Genomic DNA, 24,077 nt, shown 5'->3' with positions numbered 1-24,077 from the left:
ATCTCGAAAACGGCTTATTTTAGTCGAAATTCTTTCATTAGGTATTTTAATCTCTGGATTCATATTTTTGTGACCTCGTCCCAGACGGTTTCGCCAATAGACCTGAAACTTTGGCAGGATCATCTATGGACGTCGCTGATCAAAACTGATCAAAAGAATTGTGATATGTCACTGTTTTTTTTTTCATAAATTTTTGCTTTTCTGTATTTATGTACAATTTTACATAAATACCTGTAAATCAAAATTGGCTTAAGCTATTGTAACGAAACTTGTTACGTCTGTTCGGTTCAGATGCTCGGTTTCGCTGAGCAGTCCTGGAATATTCTTCCCCTAGGGGGCGCTACACTTACAAAAAGTATACCTAGTAATTCGCTGGATGGATTCATACAAAATTCAGTTTACACGATCTCGGGTCACTACTTTGTTTATGTATAAAATTTGGTAATGACTGCACAAAAGTGGGCGTGGCTTATTACAAGAAATGTAAATTCTAGATATTTTTCATTTGTACGTCCTAGAGAGCTTAAATCCTTTCGGCATATCCACTGATTTGTGACTAACGTTTGCCTCACTGCAAGTGTTACGGCCGCCGCTGGCTGCCTTAGGGTAGTTGTGTTTTGGAGTTCTCTGAGCTGTATGCAAATCCCCACGGCAAGCACCTGTCGAGGATTGGTTCCCCTGGACCTGGAACCACCCACTTCCTGGTTGCTGTTTGCTGGCGTCTGATTGGTGTGGCCGAGGATCCTACCGAACCTGCCAACCAGAACTCACCAATCAACACCAGCTGGCCTACAAGTAGTTTGTGTTCCTGCAGTTCGAGGCGACTGTGAGCCAGTGATCAGTTCGCCTTGTTGTTGGTTGTGTACCCCTGTGAATGTCTTGAGTGTTAAATTTACCTGTTTCTGTCGGTTGCCGGCTTAAGTGACCTAAAAACCTTTGTGAACTACAGAATGTGAGTGGCACCCTTTAAGGGGGAAAATTGTTTGTTTGGTTACACTACATTCCTGTACAGCATGTAGGTACTGACCTCCTTTTGTTAAGTGTTTTTTTTTGTCAGTACCTACATAGCCTCCTTTTGTTGTGTTTTTTTTTGGAGACAACTCATTTAATTAAACTTTGACTCAACCTGAATTCAGTTGTCCTTACCACCTTAATTTAACCCAAATACCTTGTTACTGCCCTACCCTAACGAGCTGGGTTGTAACACAAGAGAATATGCTAATTCAATGAACATCTATATCTCCACAAAACTTTCTTGAAACTACCAAAGTCGACAGAGTCGTTCTCCAGATGGCCGATGTCAAGTGGTTCAAAGGGTTTTTAGATCATCAAATTTTGAGTCTGCAGTGATATTCAGTATCTTGCCATATCTTGTACAGTATGCACAACATTTTCTTTTTTACTCAGAGTTGGAAACAGTGCAACCAAAATATTTTACAACACACGCCAAACCGGCTGACTGTTGACTGTTATAAGCATTTTAAGTTTAAAGGTCTGGCACACGTCACCACCTCAACTTCTGAGAATGTGTCTGGAAACAGCATCTCACCAGTAGCTCAGTCAGTAAGTCACCTGCTCTGGTGAACTGTAGTTTCGGGGTTAAAATCCTCAGGTTACCAAGTCAGACTTGCTGACAATGGGGGTGTTCAGATCATAGTGAGTCTACGTTCTCTATTTTATTTGGATCATGTGACACTTACTTATTTTTCTCTGCTTAAAAGTGTTTATGCAGCTTAAACTTTAAATCTTGGAAACACAAAATGTCGCCGGTGGGTTGAACATTTCACCCACTAGTCAGGTACGTATAATGACACTCTCTGATCTCAAGGTGATGCTGTAAAAATCAAGTTTGCGTTTCCCCAATTATCTCAAAATCCAAATTCTCTTAAGTCGTCTGTTCTTCAAATGTTGCGTTTTTATTCTCGTACTATTGTGACTTTTGTCTCAAAATATTATTCCGCAAATGTCAGAGGACACAGATATGTGGGAGAGATTGTTAATGTGCAGAAAGTTTTGAACAGGACATTCATATTAGGTCAGAGTTGGTAGTTATGTACATCCAGAACATCTGAAACTATGTAGTTATTACATGTCTGTGGATTATAAGGTCACTTTGAGTGGATTTCTATCTGTATTTAGACACATTTGATTGCCCGGCGAGAACAGAGCTCTTCAACTCAACAGATGGAAGGTTTACTAGAAGTGGACAAGAGGAGGGAGGTTGTACTGCTAATAGAGACAGAACATTCATAGTAGAGAATATTCACTTTCCATTATGACACTGTCAGTACATGAAGGAATCACAAAAACATTTCTTTATTTGCAGATTGTATCATCAGATATCATAAAAAGGTGACTGACTCCATTAAAGCTGGAAACTTATTCAAGCCAAACACAAAAATCACATGATGAGCTGATGTGGATATGGAAGTTGTTGATCAGTGGAGTCTGACAGAGGCAGAAGGGTCTCCATCATTTTCATCATCATTCACCTGTGAAACACAAACAAACTCTCACTCTGACACACTTTCACATCACTGACCCACATTTAACACAAAGAGATAAGAAATAATCTGACAGCACTTGAACGCACTGTCAGTTAATCTACCTGACACTGAGAGAGGAAGTGTTTTGTGATAAGGACACGTAAAATAAAGAAAAAATATAAACATTAGCCCAAACTTACCACACTTTTTTTTACGAATTACCACACTTTTGCAACAAATCCTGCAATGTATTTGTCTGAAAAGTACGTTTCAAGAAGGGACAGAGGAGTTCACTAACTCAGCCGACCTGATTTCCTCAGGCAGGCTGTTCCAGAGCCTCGGGCCCCTAACTGCAAACGCTCTCTCCCCTTTAGTTTTCAGTTGAGGCTCAGGAACAGACGGCAGACCTCTGCCTGATGATCTCAAGGTGGTGGGGCCAAAGGGACTTAAAGGTCGGATATAAGAGGGAGACACGCCATAAAGAGCTTTAAAAGTAATCCATAAAATGTCTATTTTAAAACATACTGGAAAACAGTGTAATGAAGCTAAAAGTAATGAAAGTACTATTCTGAAGTGCTTGTAATGTAGGCTTACTGACTATACTAGTTACTAGATTAAGATTTTAAAAATCCTATAATGAGCATATAAAATACTATGTATTGTTAACAAGCAGGAAGCTTCCGGTCAGCGATCTGATGCGAACGCGGAAGTCCCTTAAACCTGTATTCTATTGAACGGCCAGCAGGGGGCGACTCTTCTGGTTGCAAAAAGAAGTCCGGCTCCATTAGAAATAATGGTAAAATGACCCTACTTCTCAGCTGAATAATTACCTCAGTAAACACTTTCCTGATGAGTTTATGGTCTCAATCACTAGTTTCATGTCTTCTTCAATACAAAATGATGTTCATTTAGTAAATAATGGTCTCATTTATTTTAAAATAGACTATAAAGCAGAGTATGTTTCAATGCATGATTATCTATGATTGACAAGTCGTTACCAGCGACCTGTCCAGCAGGCTACAGGCGACTTGTACCCGCAGCACTGTGTAAATTTAACCAGTGCTGTTGAAAAAACTTATTAGGAGTTGGCTGTTCCCTTTCTCTGGTGAGCAGGCTACATTTAGTTTTAAGACTGGTGTTCGCTTTTGTCTTTACACTTGTTAAAGCACTTTGTAACTTGTTTTTGAAAAGTGCTCCACAAATAAAGATTATTATAGACAAAGTCATCAGCTCTGTTAAAATGACGTAAATTACAGATGCACCTATAGCAACCTAGCTAGCTCCATACACGGCCGTTAGCGCCACCGTCTCGCTCAAATATGGTCACTTCTGGCCACTTCCTGGTTGCAAAAACTCAACATGTGGCACCCTATCGGGCAAACTCGAGGCTTCAAAACAGCAGTCCACAAACCAACAGGTGACGTCACGATGACTACGTCCACTTCTCATATACAGTCTACGATTGTTTTTACAGCAGGGCACAGGGCATGTCTGCACACAGTTAGGCTCCAAATAGTTTAATTTTCTTTACAAGGCAGCATTTTGATCTACAAGATCTTCCTCAGGCAGGTGTCAAAGAAAAAACAGGCATGACATGATGCATCTCTGTGTCACTTTCCTCTGTTCTTTTAACTTTTAAGAGTCTCTAAAGTAGATGTTCCTTAAACAGAAATAGATTATCTACCTCCTGTGATCAGTAAGGTGTCACTTCCTCATAGTGACTCATCCTTATTTTAATCTAACTTACTCCTATGTGCATAATTTCTTCCTAAATTACTTATTTATAGTGAAAAGATTCAGTTCTGTGTTAAACACAACTATCCAGGGTGACATTATTTATGCAGTTCAAATAAAATTTGTGATATCCTGCCTCCTTTTAGTTAGCTTTAAATACCTGGTACAAGGATATTTACAGCTAACTAAACAAAGAAATACATCGTCAAAATATTACATATTAAACAAGAGCAAAATATGAAAATAAAGACAAATAGACAGATAGTTATGTTTACAAATCTGTGATATACAGTGGGTACGGAAAGTATTCAGACCCCTTTAAATTTTTCACTCTTTGTTTCATTGCAGCCATTTTCCAAAAATCAAAAAAGTTCATTTTATTTCTCAGTAATGTACACTCAGCACCCCATCTTGACAGAAAAAAACAGAAATGCAGAAATTTTTGCAAATTTATTAAAAAAGAAAAACTGAAATATCACATGGTCATAAGTATTCAGACCCTTTGCTCAGTATTTAGTAGAAGCACCCTTTTGATCTAATACAGCCATGAGTCGTTTTGGGAAAGATGCAACACGTTTTTCACATCTGGATTTGGGTATCCTCTGCCATTCCTCCTTGCAGATCCTCTCCAGTTCTGTCAGGTTGGATGGTAAACGTTGGTGGACAGCCATTTTCAGGTCTCTCCAGAGATGCTCAATTGGGTTTAAGTCAGGGCTCTGGCTGGGCCATTCAAGAACAGCCACGGAGTTGTTGTGAAGCCACTCCTTCGTTATTTTAACGGTGTGCTTAGGGTCATTGTCTTGTTGGAAGGTAAACCTTCGGCCCAGTCTGAGGTCCAGAGCACTCTGGAAAAGGTTTTCGTCCAGGATATCCCTGTACTTGGCCGCATTCATCTTTCCCTCGATTGCAACCAGTCGTCCTGTCCCTGCAGCTGAAAAACACCCCCACAGCATGATGCTGCCACCACCATGCTTCACTGTTGAGACTGTATTGGACAGGTGATGAGCAGTGCCTGGTTTTCTCCACACATACCGCTTAGAATTAAGGCCAAAAAGTTCTATCTTGGTCTCATCAGACCAGAGGATCTTATTTATCACCATCTTGGAGTCCTTCAGGTGTTTTTTTAGCAAACTCCATGCGGGCTTTCATGTGTCTTGCACTGAGGAGAGGCTTCCGTTGGGCCACTCTGCCATAAAGCCCCGACTGGTGGATTGCTGCAGTGATGGTTGACTTACTACAACTTTCTCCCATCTCCCGACTGCATCTCTGGAGCTCAGCCACAGTGACCTTTGGGTTCTTCTTTACCTCTCTCACCAAGGCTCTTCTCCCCCGATAGCTCAGTTTGGCCGGACGGCCAGCTCTAGGAAGGGTTCTGGTCGTCCCAAACGTCTTCCATTTGAGGATTATGGAGGCCACTGTGCTCTTAGGAACCTTAAGTGCAGCAGAAATTTTTTTGTAACCTTGGCCGGATCTGTGCCTTGCCACAATTCTGTCTCTGAGCTCTTCAGGCAGTTCCTTTGACCTCATGATTCTCATTTGCTCTGACATGCACTGTGAGCTGTAAGATCTTATATAGACAGGTGTGTGGCTTTCCTAATCAAGTCCAATCAGTATAATCAAACACACAGCTGGACTCAAATGAAGGTGTAGAACCATCTCAAGGATGATCAGAACAAATAGACAGCACCTGAGTTAAATATGAGTGTCACGGCAAAGGGTCTGAATACTTATGACCATGTGATATTTCAGTTTTTCTTTTTTAATAAATTTGCAAAAATTTCTACATTTCTGTTTTTTTCTGTCAAGATGGGGTGCTGAGTGTACATTACTGAGAAATAAAATGAACTTTTTTGATTTTTGGAAAATGGCTGCAATGAAACAAAGAGTGAAAAATTTAAAGGGGTCTGAATACTTTCCGTACCCACTGTATACTCAAGTGCAACTGTGCGCATATTCAGAATGTGCAATTTAGTATCCCTTGCTAATATTGAGAGTGATGAGTATGATGTTTAATTATAATGTAATGTTGTTTATCATTCACTTGTCAAATAAAAAGTAAAAAATTTATAAAATTGCTCAACCTTGAAAAATTATTGCATATGAAAAAATAACAGGCACTAGACTAGATAAAAGCTAAATTAAAATAGCAATATACTTATTAACCTTGAACTATAACCTAAGTTATAATTTTTTTAAACTACTTCACCCTGTTTTGAATAAGAATTTTTTTACAATAATCCATCTTGAAAATGATTGTAATACACAAACAGATTTAAGCAAAGATCTGATGACATGAATTTGATTTGTTTGGTCAGTTGATTGTAGCGTAGAGGTTGCTGGGATCAGCAGAGGAAGCTTTCATGGTCGTGTAGGTCACTGCATCGCCTTCATCAGCATAATTTTTACTCTGAACCTGGTGGGAAACAACACAATATAAATAAAGCGACATGACATGCACCATTACACTATAAAAGATAACAGAAGACGCTGAAGTTGAATGATATCCAATATTCAAGAATGTTAAAATGGAGACATTCCCAAAAACATTTCTTCTTCATTCACCAATATCACCGCTACAACCAATCAGACAGCTTACCCGGCCTTTACTTTTGTTCATCGTGGTGAAGCTGACAGCGGCGTAGGAAACGCCATCTTCAGGATCAGCCTTTAGAGAAATTAACATAATGGCTGCTCAGTAACTTGTGCATTAATACTGACTGTGATAAAATAGAGTGTCAAGTGTTCAAATTCTATTACTCCTGCAAAAATTGTTATGTTATGTCTCTGTAAATGATGTTTCAAAATGTTTCATAGTGTTTTTGGTGTTGTGCTCTCATGTTCTCATCCTGTGTAGTCCAGTTGCATCATTTAGCTTCCCTCTTTATCTTTCTTGAACGCTCTCACACTCTCAATCCTGTACAGAGTGTCAGATTCAGTAATTTTCCAGAGAACAACTGCAAGCAACACTGAGTTGACTTTGTTCTAGGTTTGTTATCTCACCGTGTCCTGACTGTTTTCTGGAGCAGACTCAGTCAATGCAGGGTCTGAGGTCAGCCCCTGGAGCAAAAAAAAAAAAACAACATCAAACAACTGGTCAAAAAGCATGTTCCAGTTCAGTTTATGCAGATGTTGTCAGGGCACATTACACACAACACTTGTGCAACATATGTTGTACATCTGTGCTGCAGGTTTCTGTAGAGAGGCTGTAAAAAACGTCTTCAAATCTACAACTTCAGTGCAGTGGATTTAATTTTACTTGAGATGCAATCCAATAGAGCAGCACCAATAATGGCTCTGTGAAGCTGATAATGGTCAGTTTTATGAACACTGTCAGAGAGGAGTTGATTAAACTCTGTGAGCACTTTAAAAATTATAATTTATGTTTTTGGCAGGATTAGCAAAGCAAAAATGAGAGTTAGGCCCTTTTTTACCACACAATCAGTGCTGTTATTATCTTATTCTTCTTCAGCTACAGAATAAAAATGTAGAAGAACAGTCTTTAAACTCACCACATTGTCATTCATCCCTGTTTTGTTCTCTGAAAAGACAATAAAGGTGGTTGACATAAGTTTCCACAGGGAAATCCAGTTTTATCAAAACTTCTTGTTATCAAAGTTTCATGTGTGTTCTCACCTTTAGCTCTCTTCCATCTGATGACATTTACAACAATTATTATTAGTGCTACTAAAATCACAGTCACAATGATGTACAACCACCAATCTGGAAAGAAATTACATTGTTTTAAGCATTTCTGATAGTTTCAACAAAATCAGACAGTTTTCATACTGTACATAGAACTGCATCCAATAAACTCCATGTTGCAGTTGAGATGTGGTTGAAAGCTTGTGTTACCAAAAAATAGGGTTTGTGGTTGGTGTAGCTTGAGAAATATTTTAAACCTTTTTCTCTTTCCAAAAGGTTTGTTTGCTTCTGTCTTTGAGTCTGTATAAATGTAAGGTAGATTTTGAAATACTGATGTCAACACCGTGAAGAGCATTTCAAAACGTTCAACCACTTACTAATGAAACAGAAAACTCCAAACATAAAACAGATACACAAAGTGTCTGTCAGTATCTAAAGTTTGTTTGCCTGCATATCTTTGCTCTCTGAATTTAGTAGAACCAGACACATCAAAATGTCAACTTACTGCTTGGTTGTTCGGTTGAATCATCTATGATTGCAGACGCTGTTGTGGTGATACCTGCTTTTATGCTGTTTTCAGTTGTTGTTGTTGTGTCTTTACCTAAACAGGTGAATACAACTCAATAAACTTGTTTTGTGTTCAGTCACTGGTGAAGATGGAGATATTGTGAGAGAAAGACAATAAGATTAAAGTTAACTTCATCACTGTGATCATAATTATTGTAATCATTCAGTATATTGTTCTCACAAGACAGTTTGAGCTGAACACATTATGATGGAAATACTCACTGTTAATAACAGACAGAAGAACCACAGAGTCTGGACCTTGTTGTTGTCCTGAAATGAACTGTCTGCAGGTGTAACGACCAACATCCTCGTCTGTGACTGTTTTTATAACCAGAGAACAGTTCTCTGTAACACTCAGTCTGTCTGATTTAGCTTTGGTGTTTTCACCAATCTTCAAGTTCAACAAGCGCTACTGCTGCTGTGTTCCTTGAATCACTGAAGAGCCATGTAGTATATTCACATTGTTGCTGATTGTCTATCACATTTTCACAAGGCAAAGTGACTTCATCTCCAACTCTGTCAGTGAAGGAGAGGGGAAGTTTTCCAGCTGCTGCTGTTGAGAAGATGAGACAATTAAATATTATTTTCAGTGTAAGGATAATTTAAGGTACAACAAAACTTTGCAAATGTGCCTCATTCTTGGATTTAAATGGTTCACTAAAGTCATCATTCTGCACACTGGAAAACAGACTACTTTGCTGTCATGGTTCAATGAAGGTAATAAATTAATATTAAGGATATTAATACATTTGCTTTTCTATTGTTTATGTCAGTCTTATTTATGTCATACATAGTCTTACTTGTAAATGGAAGAACCAGCATCAGAGATAAAGATGTTTTAATCCATTTGAACTCAACCATCGTGATTCTCTGTCTCTCTTTTCTCTCCAATTCTTCTACTTGTAAGTTTCTAAATGAGTTGCTTCTTAAACAGAATTGTTTTTACTTCCTCTAATTATAATATCCTCTCTTCCTCATAGCGACTGTCCTTTTTCTTCTCGTCATGTCAGTTGTTGCTTTTAATGTAGGCAGACTTCCTTCTCTTCTGGCTGACGTGAGCTGGTATGAAGTTCACACTGACCTGAAGTATCTGGGATTAACACCAGTGAAAATTTAACCCTTATGTGTTTCCACAGTTTCCTCTCATTCAACTGTTTAATTCAATTCTCAAAAGTGACTGAGTCAAGATGAGCGTTGTCCCACTTCCTCTTAGTTTGCTTTAATTACTTTCACACCAGAACATAAAAAATAACCTGAACAGAGATATGGAAGTTAAACTGACATATCGTACAACAGCAATAACAGTAAAAAAACTAATACATGTTAAACTACAACACAGCACTAGCACATTAAAGTGCCTGACAGCAAGTTCATCAAGCTAAATGTACCACATATTATGATCAGTTACATTTCAAGCAGCCAGATAATGTTATTGTGCTACTACTTAACCTACTGCACCCCCTTCTGGACTAAAAGGTGTGCTACAACAATAAATCCTGAAAATGATCATAAATGAAGTCTAATAAAAATATTGATCAGTGTAAATTACCTGTAATGATATGAGCTGTAACTACACTGTGGTTTCTTATTCGTTTGGTTAGTTGACGGTGGCGTAGAGGTCGCTGGGATCAGCTGAGGCTCCAGCAGCAGAAGAGGAAGCTTTCACGCTGCTGTAGGTCACTGCATCATCTTCATCATCACCATCTTTACCCAGAACCTGGAAAAGAGACAAACAGCACAACACAGAAATTACACAACATTAAATGAGACAGAATAATGCAGGTAAATGCAACATTATGATATCCAGCAGCACATAAACACAAAGCTCAATAATGAAACAGCAAACAACATTACAAAGAGCAACACAACACAAAACAGTGAGTCAGTCCAGTCAGTTCAGTTTGAAGATGTGCTGTTAAAGATCTGTTTGTACATTTACTGAGCTCCTCTGGCCGCTCGTTGGTGAGATATTTTGTTCTGGACCAGAGTGTTTGACACACTGACATCACAATCCTTACATGTAGACCCATGTCCATGGTGATACTGTAGCAGCTGGTGAAGAACACAGATATGATTTTTACTGGTCTGAGATCTGCTGGTTGTATATTTACAGTTATTTTAATATAAGAACTGAGGTGAAAGTGTTTTGGTGAGAATGTGGTTAACAGCAGCAGCAGAGCTCTGGAGGAGTTACTATCTAATGATGACCAGATAAACATCAGAAACACACGATGCTCACAGGAACAGACACTTGACAATTCAGTGGGACAAAGATTTTTATCAAATTTTGTTTAGACTATATGCAACAAAAAGTTAAAACCTTGACAAGTCTGTTGGGACAGTGATGATTGAGTTTGGTGTCATTTCTTCACCTGTGGTTTGGAGGTTTTTCACACTGTATACTGACTGCAGACACGACTAGTTTGACATTTCAGATGTGTGAAATGTATTTACAGAGTAGGTGGTCATGTACATCCACAACATCGCTAAGTATGTAGTTATTACCTCTTTGTGGATTATAAAGTCACTTTGAGTGGATTTCTCTGTATTTAGACACATTTGAGTCCCCAGTGAGAACAGAGTTCTTCAACTCAACACATGAAAGGCTTACTACTAGAAGTGAACAAGAGGAGGGAGGTTGTACTGCTAGTAGAGGCAACAACTTTCACATCACTGACCCACATTTAACACAGGAGATAACTAATGTGACAGCACCTGAACTCACTGTCAGTTACAACTCAGTTATCTGCCACAGAGATGAAGTGTTGTGATCATATTTTATGTATGACAGTTGTGTTTCCTTTTCTATGGTTTTCTTGGCTGCAAATATCACCAACCTGTGCTTTTGACCCTCTCTGCTCTGGGTAATACACTAGATAAGCTGACAAATTGATCACAATTTCTGCAGTTTACACAAATATAGTACCCATGTACGTGTGGCAGAAACGAGCCGTCTATAACACTTGAGAAGCTGAAAGTGTCCGACAACGCCACTTGGGCTAGGCCCAAGACCCTTAAAGCACACAGATAGTTTTATCAAAATTAGGGGGCAGAGACAATCAAGTAATTATAAAAAAACATTTTTCTTTTGTCATATTAAAACACCTGCTCTATTAAGAAAAGATGTGTAATGTGTATTAGAGAAAAACACCATTCAAATCAACAGATCCACATGCATAATTAAAGGATCAAAATCAAACAAAGAACACAAACAAACCCACATGCAATATACATCCAGTTAATACCAATATTTACAGAGACAATGTCTGGATATTCAAACACTTAAAATGTATTACTCCAAACCAGTTCTGTGCATCCAGGACAGTCATATATCCAGACAGTGTATCAATACACAGCAAAGTTTTATACCGATATTCAGAACAGCAAGAGTGGGAGGAGAAACACGCTGAGGAGTGGTAACCTCTTGGATAACTGTGGCACCCAGCAGCCTCGACAGCAGCATGCACATGGCTGTAGTTCGGTCCCACTGTGATGTGAAAACACCATTAAAAACAGGGCCACGATAAATTGTAGCAAACAGGCAAACAAGGTACTTGCAGCTTTACGGGACACGCCACCCCCAGACCCCGGCAGAGGGGCAAGCAATCCCCGCAGCCACACAGTACCCAACTATAACAAGACTATCAGATCTTGATACCAAATAGGACGAAGAGGGAGGCACGCAGCTTACCGAGGCACCCAACACCAGCAGCCCAGGTATTCATCTATCCACAGCCGAAACAAAGTCAGCTCTATGAGAGAACGCTCATTAGTGCCACCCGCCCAACAATGCAAACACTGAAAGGCACAAAAATAAAAGGACTTCCTTACCACCCCGCAGTAAACTAACAACCTCTGGCCACGGTAACAAACGTGCAGCATGCCAGCCCAGACGCGTCTCCACACCCAACAGGAGAAGACAGAAACCCAAGTGAGTCTACCACACAGGCTTAAAAAGGCAGCTCTCCACCTCACCTAATCAAAGGGGATGAGCCCCAGGTGTGCTGGTGCACCTTCCTGGTAAGAGGGAGGGAAAAAAACCTCATCCTGCCACATACATATCTGTGTCCTTCCATGGTTGGTGTTGACATGGGACCGGCAAAATCAATGTGGACTAGTCCTGAGGGTTTCTAAGCCTTTCTGTCTGCCCTGTTTCTTGTCAGTGTGAATTTTCCCTGTGTACACACTTCATGTAACTGATCTGGTTTGACTGTATTTCCTTTTATCTCCATGCCTTTCACCACACCTTGAAACTTCTGCACATCTTTGTAGTTGCAATGACCCAAACATTCATGCCAAGTTTGTGCATCATGACACCCTTTACATTGGTCAACAAATTCCATCACAGTTGGCAAGTAATACAAATTTCCACTCTAGTGGATGTCCAACCTGCTTCCGTCTTTGGTAACCATGTGACTGTGACCTTTCTTGAAAGTGATCATCGCTCCTCCGTTTGTTGCTCTTGCCATTGAAAATATGTCATGTGGATATGAAGGCATGTGCACTGCATCCCCTAGCTGTGCTCTGTGCTGTAATCCGGCATTGTCCAGTAGATATGCTCCAGTACATCCCTCTGTACTGGCTTACACTTGGACCATTCCAGGTCTTCCCCCCTATAAATTACTCCAGACTCCATCGCTTCCTGTTTGCCACTTCGACCCAGATCCCTTCTTGAAGATGAGAACCATAGACAGTATATTACTAGACGAAGCCACCCTGCTGATTTGAATGGAGAGCAGTGAAGGCAGTTTTGGACCAATAAAATAGTACTAGAGGGCTGCTTCCTGTTGGCACCAGCATCTATTGCGGATGATCGCACATCATAACCGTGGTTTAATGACATAAAGCAACGGCAGAACCACCGTAGTAGCTGCATAGCTGCACCAACAAAAGGTTTCATGGCTCAGTGTGTTTGTCTGACTCGGATCGTCACTGTTTAATAAGCCCACCTACGAGGCTCACCTGTCAAATACCTAAGTAGTTTTACTGATCGCCAAATAGTTGTTTTAGATTCACTGAGAGTTTATAATCTAAGCAATACGGTTACATCTCTCATGTGCGACGGGATGTCACAGGGTTTTGACATAATTTTTGGAAATTAACTGTGTATGTGTTTTAATTATCTAATCATGATTTCTACTCTTTCGACTAGTACTTAAATGAACTGAAATGAAATGACAAGCCTAGCCCACATGCTAAAGGTAATGCTAAACCTAAAAGTCCTATGCTAATACTCATCCTAAAGTTAGCTTAGCATGCTAAGACCAATGCTACCACTGGCTTGAATAGGGCAGCCCCATGACAGCTGTAGTTACAAGTTAATTTACAGATTGATATTTTAAAAGCCTATAATAAGCATATAAAATTCTTTGCATTGTTACACATTTTAACTGCAGGGCAAAGGGCATGTCTGCACACTGTTAGTAGGTACATGACTATCTCCACCATCGCGGCTGCCGTCTTGGTTCCAACAGACGTAACTCGGGATTTTCCCTGGCAACTTGCAGTGTTATGAAAATAATTGCTCCTGTTGGCTTGTTTTTTGTGGAACTTCCGGGTTCTGATTGATTACACCACCTGAAAAACCATAGATACCTCCTCATTTCAAGTCTCCGTCTTTCCCGTTGAAATACTGGTATTTTGAGCAAGCCAAAGTTTGTCAGTCACAAAATTGTCTTGTTTTTTGCTGCTTTGAGTAAAAAGATTCTTTAAACTGTAACAGACATTTAGTTTAGTTGCTAAACTATACAAGTGAACAAATTTTCAATGAATTTGAATGACGACCTTGGGAGTTTTATTGCCCGCAAAATCTGCTTCCATTGGCTAACAACGTAAGAAGCAGCCAGCAGAGTGTGCTTTAGCTGTGCCGCAGGGTCACACCTTTTGCTTTGACTTCAGTGGAAAACAGAGGACAAAATAAAGGGACTACTTTTGGCTGTCAAATGACCAGTGTTGTGCGATTATTGAACATATAAACATGGTCTTGGTATCATTTTAAAGGATATTTCAAGCTCTTTCTATCTGTACAATTTGTTTTAGCATTTAACCATGTTGAAAATTTTGTTTACATACCTACTGTTAGGCTCCAAATAAATTGTTTAATTTTCTTTTCAAGGCAGCATTTCTAAGATTTACCACAGGCAGGTGTCAAAGAGAAAACAGGCATGAATACATTTTAATCAATCTGAATTTAACCATTATGCATCTCTGTGTCTTTCCTCTGTTTTTCTTAGATTTTTACGAGTCTTCAAGCTAGTTTATCCTTAAAGAGAAATACATTAGGCCTACCTACCTCCTGTGATCAGTAAGGCGTCACTTCTTCATATTGGCTCATCATTATTTTAGTCTAACTTAGTCATATTTATAGTGACATGATTCAAAGATTTCCACAGTTTTCACACATTCTGTGTTTAACACAACTTCTCAGGTTGACATCATTTATGCAGATCAAATAAAATATGTCACATCCCACCTTCTTTTAGTTTCCTTTATATACTTTGACACCAGGATATTTAAAGCTAACTGAACTAAGACATACATGGTCAAAATACTGCATATCAAACAAGAGCAAAATATGAAAATAATGACAAACACCAAGAATCTGTAAAGTTGCTCAACCTTGATAAATTTTTGCATATGAAATAATCACAGGCACCAATTTAAGACAAGATAAATAATAAATAAAAAAAGGAAAATAAACATATTAACCTTGAACTATAACCTAAGATTAGCACATTAATCACAGCAAGTTCATCAAGCAAATGTCATATGTCATGCTCATTTAGTTTTCAAGCAACCACCAATATAAATGTTGGGTAATTACTTTTTTTGTTTTACATTGTGCCACTAGTTAACCAACTTCACCCCGTTGTGAATAAGAATCTTTTTACAATAATCCATCTTGAAAATTATCATAAAACAAAGATTTAAGCAAAGATCTGATGACTTGAGTTTGATTTGTTTGGTCAGTTGACTGTAGCGTAGAAGTTGCTGGGATCAGCAGAGGAAGCTTTCACAGTCATGTAGGTCACTGCATCGCCTTCATCAGCATCATTTTTACTCTGAACCTGGTGGGAAACAACACAATATAAATAAAGCAGCAGGACATGACATGCACCATGACACTACTAAAGATAACAGAAGAAGCATTAATGATATCCAACATTCAAGTGTTGCACTTAAATGTTAACAGGGAGTAATTCCTAAAAAACAATTCTTCTTCATTCAGCTTACCCGGCCTTCACTGTTGGTCTTTGCGGTGAAGCTGACAGTGGCGTAAGTAACACCATTTTCAGGATCAGCCTTTAGAGAAATTAACATAATGGCTGCTCAGTAACTTGTGGATTAATACTGACACTCTATTTTATCACAGTCAACATTTCAAATTCTATTACTTCTGCAAAAAGGTCATGTTATGTGATGGGATGTCACAGGGTTTTGACATTATTTTTGGGCCTACATGGAACCGTCCATGCAGGCTTTGGTCGGCTTCACTGTTTGAACTGTGGCTTACCCCCTTGGTGAGAACAGGTGAATGAAACATAACCTTGGGTAGATCCAATAACCTAAAATAAATGACTTGAAATTAACTGTGTATGTGTTTTAATTATCTAATCATGATTTCTACTCTTTCGACTAGTATTTAAATGAACTGAAATGAAATGACAAGCCTAGCCCACATGCTAAAGGTAATGCTAAACCTAAAAGTCCTATGCTAATACTCATCCTAAAGTTAGCTTAGCATGCTAAGACCAATGCTACCACTGGCTTGAATAGGGCAGCCCCATGACAGCTGTAGTTACAAGTTAATTTACAGATTGATATTTTAAAAGCCTATAATAAGCATATAAAATTCTTTGCATTGTTACACATTTTAACTGCAGGGCAAAGGGCATGTCTGCACACTGTTAGTAGGTACATGACTATCTCCACCATCGCGGCTGCCGTCTTGGTTCCAACAGACGTAACTCGGGCCCCGTTTTGCTTTTCCTCACAATCACTTCCTTGACTTTTGCTGCTACAGTAACATAGTTTTAAAACAATTAGTACTGTTTACCTTATGTTATCCTTTGTCAGGTATAGAATCAAAATGTAGGAGAACAGTTTTTAAACTCACAATATTGTCATTCATCCCTGCTTTGTTCCCTGAAAAGACAAAAAGTGGGTCAACATCAGTTTCCACAGAGAAAATCCAGTTTTATCAAAACATCTTGTTGTTATAAAAGTGTGTTCTCACCTTTAGCTCTCTTCCATCTGATGACTTTTACAACAATTATTAATAGTGCAACTGAAGCCACAGTCACAATGATGTACAACCACCACCAATCTAGAAAAATAATAAAATTCTTTTAAGCATTTTGGCCACAGCTTTCTGTTCTATTCAAAATCCTGTAGCTTAAAGAGGAGCAAAAATGTTTAAACATTGATTTGACAGTTTTAACAAATCAGACTGTTTAAGACAACTAATTTAACCATGTAAATGTTTTTATGTGTAAAAAATGGTGTTAAAACAATAAAATAACTCTTTTGTTGTTTTGTGTTACAAAGAAAAGCGGAGTGAGTGTGGGTCGAAAACATTTGTCAGCCATGTTTGTTGGTATTGTGTCCTCACCTGAACAGATGAACACAACTCAACAAACCTATTTTGTGATTTAATATTAAAACTTCACATCCATGAAATAAACAAATATTCACTGTAAATATTCACTATAGTTTTAAGTGACTTTAAAAAGCTCATCATATTCTCACCTGGTTTCTCACCTGAAGGCAGAAATCTGAAGGGAAACACTTGCACTTTGTCACCATCAGTCACTTCACATGAAAATTGGTTATGTCTCGATGTGTAAATGTAATGAGAAGTCAGAAAGCTCACAGAGGCATTGCAGGAATACTGTGATGTCTTCAGATCTTGGTTATCTTTGTCCACATCTTTACCCTCATACAGCCACTTCACTGTGTGACTACAGTGTTCGTATGTCGACACAGAGCAGTTTAACGTCACCTTATCAGTGTCCGTATGTTCAGTCACTGGTGAAGATGGAGATATTGTGAGAGAAAGACAACAAGAGTAAAGTTAACTTCATCACTGTGATCATAATTATTGTAATGTTTCAGTATATTGTTCTAACAAGACAGTTTGAGCTGAAAACATTATGATGGAAATACTCACTGTTAATAACAGACAGATAAACCTGAGAGTTTTCACCATGTTGTTGTCCTCCCTTTGTTATGAACTGCTGACAGTCATAATGACCAACATTCTCGACTGTGATCTTCTTTATAACCAGAGAACAGTTCTCTGTAACACTCAGTCTGTCTGATTTAGATTTGGTGTTTTCAACAATCTGTCCATGTTTAACCAGCTCTACTGCTGCTGTGTTTCCTGAACCACTGAAGAGCCATGTAGTATATTCACATTCTTGCTGATCGTCTATCACATTTTCACAAGGCAAAGTGACGTCATCTCCAACTCTGACAGTGAAGGAGGGGGGAAGTTTTCCAGCTGCTGCTGTTGAGAAAATGATGAAAAATAAAGTGAAATGAGAAAATGTCTGTTATGTTCATAGTTAGTGACGATTATTTCTTTATCCTTAGTTTCCAAGAGTTCACTAAACTCACCACATTAGAAACAACAGATTTGGTTTTCTTAGTTAAATCAAATGTAGCTAATAAAGAATCTTTAATAATATTGATCAAGTTATTTTTTACAATGTGCCTTCCATTTATATATGTGATATATGTATTCTTACCTGTAAACTGAAGCACCGCTGTAAGAAATAAAGAAATCCATTTGAACTCAACCATCATGATTCTCTGAGTCTCTCCTTCTTCTGTCTCTTGTTCTCGTGCTCAGAACTGTCTGAGTTTCTAAACTAGTGCTTTAGTAGAGAGACGCTGCAGCTACTTCCTGTGGTTAGGATGATGTCACTTCCTCATAGTGACTTTTAGTCTGTTTTAGAGTCTCTCTGAATTTCTTGTCGATGTCCAAACAGCCAAAAACTCTGTTACAATTTTTACTTTTACATTTTTGAAATGCAGTTTTCTCCCATCTACAGTGACTGACAGAGACCCCAAATTATTGATCAGTAATATGAGATGCAGCCATCAGAGTTAATGAGAGTTGACGGGTTTCACCACCTGCAAAGAAGAAGAAGATGAAGTTGAAGGTGTGAAGATTGTTAGTTATGATAAATGTTTGGAATAATGCAACTTGTTTTCTTCAGATAGTGTTTATTAGAAAACAGACAAGATCCATGGTGATGTTTGACAGCACACATGGACTGGACACATCTGTGAATGTTCTCACCTTTAGTTCTTGTCCAGATGTTGACTGCCACAACAATTATTATGAGTGCTGCTAAATCCACAGACACAATGATGAACCTCAACCAGTCTGGAATAAAGATGAAAACACAAGAAATATTTCAAATGTCACTACTTCTCAGAGGTGGGACCAAGTCATCGTTTTATAAGTCCGAGTGAAGTCTCAAGTCTTAGCACTCAAGTCCCAAGTCCAGACCGATCATGACTGGCAAGTCTTAAACTTTGAGTTTCAAGTCCTACACAAGTCATAATGCGCTCTTCAAATGTAAAAAACATTTCACAAGTTTTTATAAGTTAAAAATAAAAAAAATGTTTTGAATGAAGCAATGTGAATGTGAGTGGTTGTCTGTCTATGTGTGGCCCTGCGAAGGACTGGCAACCTGTCCAGGGTGTACTCGGCCTTTCGCCCGATGTCAGCTGGGATTGGCTCCAGCCCCCCGCGACCCTGTACGCAGGATAAGCGGTTGACGATGGATGGATGGTATTGAATGAAGCATTAGCCTGTACAGAAGGAAGGCAGAGGTGCAGTTTCACACAACAAATGTTCTATAATATCATGAAATAAATTAAATGTTCATGTAGGGCTGCTAATTATTTAGGTCAATATTGAGATCACAATAATTTAACAGGATTACTCACTGCCTTAGGAAACATTAAACTATTTAACTTCTAAAATGTAACACTTTCTTTTTAAAAACTATTATATGCATTGCTCCAAAATCCCATATAGCTCAAGAAATAAGAAACAATAATCCAACATTATTAACTTTAAGCAGCATCTACAGTGCAAGAGGACAACAGCAGCAGTTTCACCCAAGTTGACAGCTTTGGGTGAAGGATGGGTCACTGAGGGGGCTCTGTGTGTGCGTGTGTTTGGGTAGGTGTGTGTGTGTGTGTGTGTGTGTACACGGAGGGAGCAGAGCAGGTGACAGGTGAACTACTCGAGTTGATGAAGTTACTTGAAGAACGCTGAAATACAACCGTGTTGTTTTGTCGTGAGATGCAGTGACAGAAACCAGCGGTGAGAAAACTATAAATCGCTATGACGTTAGAAGACGCAGACACCGTGGATATTTTACAAGCACCGATCAGGTAAAGAAACACTGAACACACCTCTTAGACAGGGACGAGCTGTCAGCTGTAAAGGAAAGAGGTGCGCTGGATTTATAAAACAAAACGAGTGTCGTTGTGAAACAGCACCCGGCGCTATTATCGTTTTATCTTAATTAACTTGTTTTGATAATTGGTGGAAGCAGCTTCATGCAACAGCTGAGGCCAGGGCCGGCCCTGGCCAATTTGCTGCCCTATGCAAGATTTCACCTGATGCCCCTGGATTTTTGTTCATAAACTTACACAGAAACAAACTCCACAGGTTTGTCTTGTTTTTCTTTATTTTGAAAATATTTTGGAAACACAAACACACAACCTATTATAGATACAATATAAATATGTATATATTATATTATGTTATTGCAGAAAAAACTATATTACAGAAACCTTGCTTTCAGCATATGTAACATTCCAAAAATTATAAATAAGACCATTGCACAAAAAATAAATAACTATACACAAACTTGAATGCACTATGCAAAATGTTTAGCAAATGTTCTACAGCCTTACTCGCCTTGCCTTTCTAGCCCAGTCATCTATGATATCATCATAAGACAGCTGTTGTGAGACCACATGATTTATGCTAATGACTGAAAGTCCACTGAGACGTTCTTGAGCCATTGTAGATCTCAGGTAGTTTTTAATCAGTTTGAGCTTAGAGAAGCTCCTTTCTGCAGCAGCGACTGTCACAGGTAGAGTGGCAGAGATTCTCAGAGCGACCCACATATTGGGGAAAAATCCCATCAGCTTCTTCTCGTGCAGGAAAGTCAGGAGCTCAATGTTTGTCATAATTTTTGATGGCAGATGTGGAAAGTTTTGCATTTCTAATACAAGTTTCAATTCAAATTAGCGAACGTTACAGACATTGTGATCGTCGAACTAACTTAATGCAACACAGATAAACTGATCACACATCATTACCTACCTCTGTCTTTTTCGCGTTTTTCTTCCTCTTATCTTCTTCTTTTTCTTCCCTGGGCACCAGATGGTTTCGGTCTTTTTGACATAATAACAACTTGTCAGTGTCAGTGAATTCGGCCATCCGTCACTCACAATCACACACAGGTAACGGATGGGGTTTTTTTTCAGCAGGGCAGGGGCGATGGAGATTGATGCGTCACTCAGTCGGACCGGGGGGATCGGGGATTCAGGATTCCCCCGGGATTCACGATCGCTTTTTTAAATCCATAATATTTAAGTTGTATTAGTAATAAAAAAATATATTAAAAAAATAATTTGGGCGCTCGGGCGCCCCAAGGGGTGGGCGGCGCCCTTAGCATTTGCCTATTCCGCCTATGCCCAGGGCCGGCCCTGGCTGCGGCAGTCTCTACACTGTTTCGACCTGACCTTTCTTTTCTCCGTGAGATGGAGGAATTTAGAAAGTTGTGTGGCGCTGCGTCAGGGCCCCAGCTGTTGTGCATGAATTATGCGTAAAATTCATCCAGCCAGAGGGTCCGATCACGAACGGTTCACAGCGCGCCGGTAATAGGCCTGCTACACAACCCATTGCAGGTACCGGAGAGGGAGTGGGTCGCTGGGGCGTACAGGGACAGGAGATCGCGGAGCAGCCGGTGTTGTGCCGAATTCTGCCTGCCTGCCGAGAATTGCACGCACCTCATGGGTGATAACAGTCATTTATGCTGAGAAAAGAGGTGGATGCAAATCTCGGCAGGTAGCCTACAAAATTTGATCTGCCGAATTATGCATTCCCCTCTTTGGGTCTTTCTCAGACACTTTGCTGTGCTCATTGATCAAACAGCATTATCACCACATTTATTTACTGAATGTCAAGGAATGGTACTTCTACTAAATGTATTAAAATATTAAAGACTCTAAACGTTCATAAAATATATACTTCGAATCATTTATCACCATTGATGAAGCCCGCAAAGAATATTGCAGCGTTTAAAAGCATTATTTGGACGTGCATGCAATTCTCGGCAGGCAGGCAAAGTTCGGCACCGGCCGCGCTTCGGATGATCGGTGATTGTTCCCTTTTGCTGGAGGAAGCCACGTCTAATTGAGCTAGGCTGTGTTGATGTGCTACAAAAGTTTATATCATAGCCTAATTTATATTTGGGCATAGGGAGTGTCAAGTCAGCTCAAGTCAAAATAAGGCTCAAGTCCAAGTGAAGTCACGAGTCATTGGTGTTAAAGTCAAGGTCGAGTCGCAAGTCTTCTTTGATTTTGTCAAGTCGAGTCTAAAGTCTTCATTTTTGTGACTGGAGTCTGACTTGAGTCCAAGTCATTGAGATCCACACCTCTGCTACTTCTACTACTATGTCTAAGCTACAGTTTAGATATTTAAATGTGTTGGTGATTGGTGATGATCTGAAATGGGTTAATTTTCATCTAGGGCTTTCACTGGCTCAAAAATGTTAATATTTCAATTACAGTTTATGACCTTTAACACCTATAAAACTATTAACATTCCCATCAGCCTCAGGACCTTGTGTTTATTGCTAATTAGCAAATGCTAACATGCGAAGACACTAAACTGAGATTGTTAACATGCTAAACATTACAATGTAAGCATTTAGCTCAAAGTACCACTGTTCCTATAGCCTCTGTTCTCCTTAATACATAACAGCCTCACAGAGCTGCTAGTATGTCTGTTGACTCTTAGTGTCATTAATGTGCATTTATAATATTTTGTCTATTTTCACTTTTACAACTGTTTTGGTGAATTTCAAGATAATTTTGTGCTTTGAAAATCATTTACTTTTGTTAAAAAACTGCATTTATTACAAACACAATCAGCAACAGCAACCCCCCCCCCCCCCACACACACACACACACACAAACTCTTAACTCAAGGTCTACTTAATAGCTCTTTCCAGAGCTTTCAGCTAAATTTCGTGGTCGAGATGTCTTTGAAAGCTCTACAAAAATGAATGAGTGAATTGGCCCCAATTTAACCAACTAAATTATTTGGAAGTGTAAAGCATGGTGTTAAAATTTGAGCGAAACTTTTAAATCTCTGTTATTTCATTACCAAAAAACTGAAGGGCTACTTGGCCATAGGTTGAGAAAATCCTTCAACCTTTTTCCTCTTTCCTTAAGGTTTGTTTGTTTCTGGGTGTGACTCCGTACGAATGTGAGGAACATTTCAAAATACTGATTTGTCAACATCCAATGAGCAGAGAATTTCAAAACATTTAACCCTTTACTGATGAAACAACAGACATCGGAAAATCCCAAACAACATAACACAGTGATGTTATGAACCTGCGTGTCTTTTCTCACTCTGAAGACTGATGTCATCACAGCTTGGTTATATTTACCCACATACAGCCACTTCACTGTGGTCGTGAGCCTACATTGTCTATGTGTCAACACAGAGCAGGTTAATGTCACCTCATCATTGTCCTTACGTTCAGTCACTGTGAAGATGGAGATATTGTGAGAGAAAGACAACAAGAGTAAAGTTAACTTCATCACTGTGATCATAATTATTGTAATGTTTCAGTATATTGTTCTAACAAGACAGTTTGAGCTGAAAACATTATGACGTAAATACTTACTGTTAATAACAGACAGATGAACCTGAGAGTCTAGAGCTTGTTTTTGTCCTGATTGGTACTGTTGACAGTAATAACGACCAACATCCTCGACTGTGATCTTCTTTATAACCAGAGAATAGTTTTTCCAGCTGCTGCTGTTGAGAAAATGATGAAAAATAAAGTGAAATGAGAAAATGTCTGTTATATTCATAGTTAGTTGTTAGGAGACGGGACAGAAAGGACCCAAACGCAACACTCAGAGGGAAGGAGGTTTTATTGAGGGTTCACGGAGGGGGCTAGGGAAGAGGTGAGGGAGGAGAGGTGGATGCCAGGGGACGCGGGCACGGAGGACCGAGGAGCAGGCGAGGCACGGGTGGTGAGGCGAGGAGCAGGGAGGAGCCGGGAGGGCGCCGTGGAGGAAGCCCGAGAGGAGAGGACCGGAGGATGAGCCCAGCCGACTGAACGGATGACGAGGGTGAGTGAACCTGGGAGGGAAAACAGACAGAAAGACAGGGTTAGTGACTGGAGCGACAAAATGCAGGGAAAATGAGAAAAAAAAAAACAAGGGACACGAGAGCCTGGACGTAGAGGTGGCACCGGGTAAGAAGCAACGACGATCAAGCAAGGATGGTGTGGAGAACCGGGGTTGAAATACAGGCTGGGATGAGGTTGATTACTGGCAGGTGTGGCAGGCTGACGAGGTGGCTGATGA

At 39.5% G+C, this 24,077-nt stretch overlaps 1 protein-coding gene and 3 long non-coding RNA genes across 4 annotated transcripts; all 4 read right to left on the bottom strand.

Moving 5' to 3' along the window:
- Positions 1 to 6,207: 6,207 nt before the first annotated feature.
- LOC119909492 lies at positions 6,208 to 10,465 on the bottom strand. Its single transcript, XM_038727739.1, has 8 exons — positions 10,448 to 10,465; positions 8,652 to 8,838; positions 8,368 to 8,463; positions 7,854 to 7,940; positions 7,730 to 7,758; positions 7,221 to 7,277; positions 6,817 to 6,885; positions 6,208 to 6,633 (listed from the first exon to the last, which is right to left on the bottom strand). Exons 1-8 carry the CDS (start codon positions 10,463 to 10,465, stop codon positions 6,532 to 6,534), a joined length of 645 nt encoding a protein of 214 aa, XP_038583667.1. The 3' UTR covers positions 6,208 to 6,531.
- A 1,031-nt stretch (positions 10,466 to 11,496) lies between these two features.
- Positions 11,497 to 12,361, bottom strand: LOC119908743. The gene is made up of 3 exons (XR_005445325.1): positions 12,261 to 12,361; positions 12,121 to 12,181; positions 11,497 to 11,916 (listed from the first exon to the last, which is right to left on the bottom strand). It is a non-coding gene; the product is annotated as an uncharacterized LOC119908743 (long non-coding RNA).
- A 2,468-nt stretch (positions 12,362 to 14,829) lies between these two features.
- On the bottom strand, positions 14,830 to 18,230 carry LOC119908744. The gene is made up of 6 exons (XR_005445326.1): positions 18,179 to 18,230; positions 17,599 to 17,937; positions 17,178 to 17,456; positions 16,666 to 16,755; positions 15,663 to 16,574; positions 14,830 to 15,496 (listed from the first exon to the last, which is right to left on the bottom strand). It is a non-coding gene; the product is annotated as an uncharacterized LOC119908744 (long non-coding RNA).
- Positions 18,231 to 23,009: 4,779 nt separating this feature from the next.
- LOC119908755 lies at positions 23,010 to 23,827 on the bottom strand. Its single transcript, XR_005445338.1, has 2 exons — positions 23,387 to 23,827; positions 23,010 to 23,245 (listed from the first exon to the last, which is right to left on the bottom strand). It is a non-coding gene; the product is annotated as an uncharacterized LOC119908755 (long non-coding RNA).
- Positions 23,828 to 24,077: the final 250 nt, after the last annotated feature.

The sequence above is a fragment of the Micropterus salmoides genome, unplaced genomic scaffold (genome assembly GCF_014851395.1).
Source record: "Micropterus salmoides isolate LMB-PRFRI ecotype aquatic unplaced genomic scaffold, ASM1485139v1 Ms_hic_scaffold_18, whole genome shotgun sequence".
Lineage (NCBI taxonomy): Eukaryota > Metazoa > Chordata > Actinopteri > Centrarchiformes > Centrarchidae > Micropterus > Micropterus salmoides.
The sequence above is the reverse complement of the archived record's forward strand: the minus strand, read 5'-3'. Positions and strand labels throughout refer to the sequence as shown.